The sequence below is a fragment of the Montipora foliosa genome, chromosome 6, assembly GCF_036669935.1.
Source record: "Montipora foliosa isolate CH-2021 chromosome 6, ASM3666993v2, whole genome shotgun sequence".
Classification (NCBI taxonomy): domain Eukaryota; kingdom Metazoa; phylum Cnidaria; class Anthozoa; order Scleractinia; family Acroporidae; genus Montipora; species Montipora foliosa.
Window position 1 is genome coordinate 5,097,481 of NC_090874.1, and position 2,500 is coordinate 5,099,980.

The window sequence follows — 2,500 nt, forward strand, 5'->3', positions numbered from 1 at the left end:
TGCCTTGATTTTTCAAGGTTTATACACGTTTTTCACCCTTCAGCACTTTACAACCGAGAATTTGAAACAATGTCATTTTGACAAAGAATAGCAAATATTTTTGATGGGCCATAGTGTAGCCTGTGGCCTGGGACCAAGGTCTAACCCAGGTTAGTATACAACCTACAATAGATTTTAGGGAGATCTGTATGACATTTAAAATGCAAGCACCTCCAGTCGATATTGTATGTATTGTAATTTCTTGTAATTAAGTGTCGTGTGACCCACATCATGTCAAAAGTAAATGGAAAGTTCTATAGTAGAATCTAAAATTTGTTGTAAATTTAGTAAGGTCGTTTTGCATAAGCAAATCTTTGAAGTGAATTGTTCCAATCTACTAGGTGTCAATTGGGAAGCAAAATGATTTTGTCTGCTAGTTTAATTAATTCTTGTCAGTACACTAAATTTTGCGACACCCAGGCACAAGCTTTCAGAGCTGCCTATCCTTTTTCAAGCTAACATGTCTGTTTCCACACGTCCGGGAAATTCTGACGTTGTTAAGAAATCTTTAAGACATGCATGACTGGCTGATAATAAAACAATATTCCCCCACCGATATGATCGAGAACTTATAAAATGCTCCAAATTAGCTTTAAAGCATAGGTTTACCTTTAATGTACAGTGTATTTCAACGTTATCATTCTCGGCAGACCTTAATTAATTAACACAGGTGACAATTCGAATAGGCCTCCTTCGTCTGGACCAAAAGATGAGGAAACCATGCCCTAAGCCTGACAAAGCATGTATAAATTGACTATTTTCCCGAAAAAAAACGTCTGGAAGGTGGACTGCTGTAGAATAAGCCAGGACATGAGCATCAAAGGTGACAACCCCGTAGAGACCATTCTTTGTCCAAATACCGACAAAATGACGAAGAATATAAATTTAGACAAAACGTCAGTCAATGCGGTGGCATTTATCTGCCTTTATTGACTAGTTCAAGAAGCGAGCGATCTTCGTATTTTTCCATCAAACAAAATAAAAATAGAAATGTGCAAAGTCATAAATCAGTTACTTGGCTTTGCAAAATGGGAGTTCCGAAGAAGACGATTTTGCCGGACTCGAGTTCCAATATTTTCATTTCAATGACCTCGATGCTAAAACACAAAATAGCGGTTTTGTAAAAACGTTTTCGCGTAAGCAGTGGTCTTACTTACTGTTCTCGACTTAAAATACAAAAAAATCGGGATTGATATTATGATTATGCACACTAAAGCTCCAGAAGGCCTTCGAAAAGTTTTGAAATACGCGCAACATATAGTAAACAAACCAATCTTGGAGGTGCATGCGGTCCAAACCGCCTGACAGAGAACAAGTATACAGAAAGGACCTTTTCTAAAATTTTGCAAGCCCAAGACAATTTTTGCAAGCTCCGTTCGATCCGCAATCTTTCTTGCAAAAATGAAGGATACTGTGTTAACCTTTAATCGCGACGACTACCTCTTTTAAATGTTACTTTACGAGAAAACCATTCAATCCTTTGGTTCGGTGCCTGTCATATTCCACATGGTCGCCGGAGCAGATTTTTCATAACGAATGATCGATGAAAATTGTTGTTCTCGAGTTTTAGGAACTCATCGCAGCTATTCAATGAAACAGTACGTAAAAATCCATCGAGACTCCTCACAGAGCACGTATTTACATAAATCTAAAAACCAAACTAACCCACCTCCTTCTTAGTTGTTGCATGATTTTCCTCTTCGTCCTCCGACGAGTAGCAACAGGGACATTTGCTAGAATGTGCACGTTTTCTCCTAAAAGAATGCACAAGACGACAATTACAATCACGCTAAAAGTTCAGCGAAGAAGAATTCACTGCACTTACGTCCTTCTCAAACCACTATAACCATTACTCATGGCGTTTCAGCTAAAGCGCCCTCGAAACCTATCGAAAACGAAACGAGAGAGCCAGACATGTTTGTATCAGAGTAAACCCTTTGCGTCAGAGAATTACTATGGGTGTTACTACGCTTGCGTACATTGGCTAATCCAGTGACTTGTGGGTAATATTGGGAACTTTCCCGCGAAAAAGGGGCCTACCCTGAAAGGATTTTGATGGGGCGTTGCTAAGTCTGTTCTTTTGATGTACCAATCTATGTACAGCGAGATCAAGATCGCCTTGAAATATGCGGTCCGCTCCAAGATGCATGTGAAAACGCACTTGATACCTTTAGCGGATTATCTGCCCATCAAAAGTCGACGTATACAGAGCTGGCGTGACTCTGAGATCGATCCCTCTGTGTTATGACTTTTTTTATTTTTTTATCCCCCCCGTTAAGCTTAGTTAGGTATAAATGTCGAATTACCTGACCGTGGAATGCTTGTCTATGTATACCGGAACCGAAATAATTGATGTCCATAAAACAAAAGAACAAAACCAATGTAACAATACCTAACTTGTTGTTGCATTTGCAAGTGAAGTGCTGCGAGTGGGTGGAAGTATTGAGTAATATTTGCACAA

At 39.3% G+C, this 2,500-nt stretch overlaps 1 protein-coding gene across 2 annotated transcripts in view; it reads right to left on the reverse strand.

Moving 5' to 3' along the window:
- LOC138006429 (uncharacterized) overlaps positions 1 to 2,500 on the reverse strand; it is a 50,418-nt gene that overhangs the window by 17,405 nt on the left and 30,513 nt on the right. Inside the window, exons 1-2 of one of the 2 annotated variants that reach the window (XM_068852749.1) lie at positions 1,865 to 1,978; positions 1,709 to 1,793 (exon numbers count right to left, since the gene is read on the reverse strand). The exons of the other annotated variant lie outside the window; for it this stretch is intronic. Of the exons in view, the coding sequence (XP_068708850.1) occupies positions 1,709 to 1,793; positions 1,865 to 1,896 (117 nt within the window). The 5' untranslated portion in view covers positions 1,897 to 1,978. Of the gene's footprint in view, positions 1 to 1,708; positions 1,794 to 1,864; positions 1,979 to 2,500 lie in introns of those variants that run through there. 2 annotated transcript variants of the gene reach the window in all.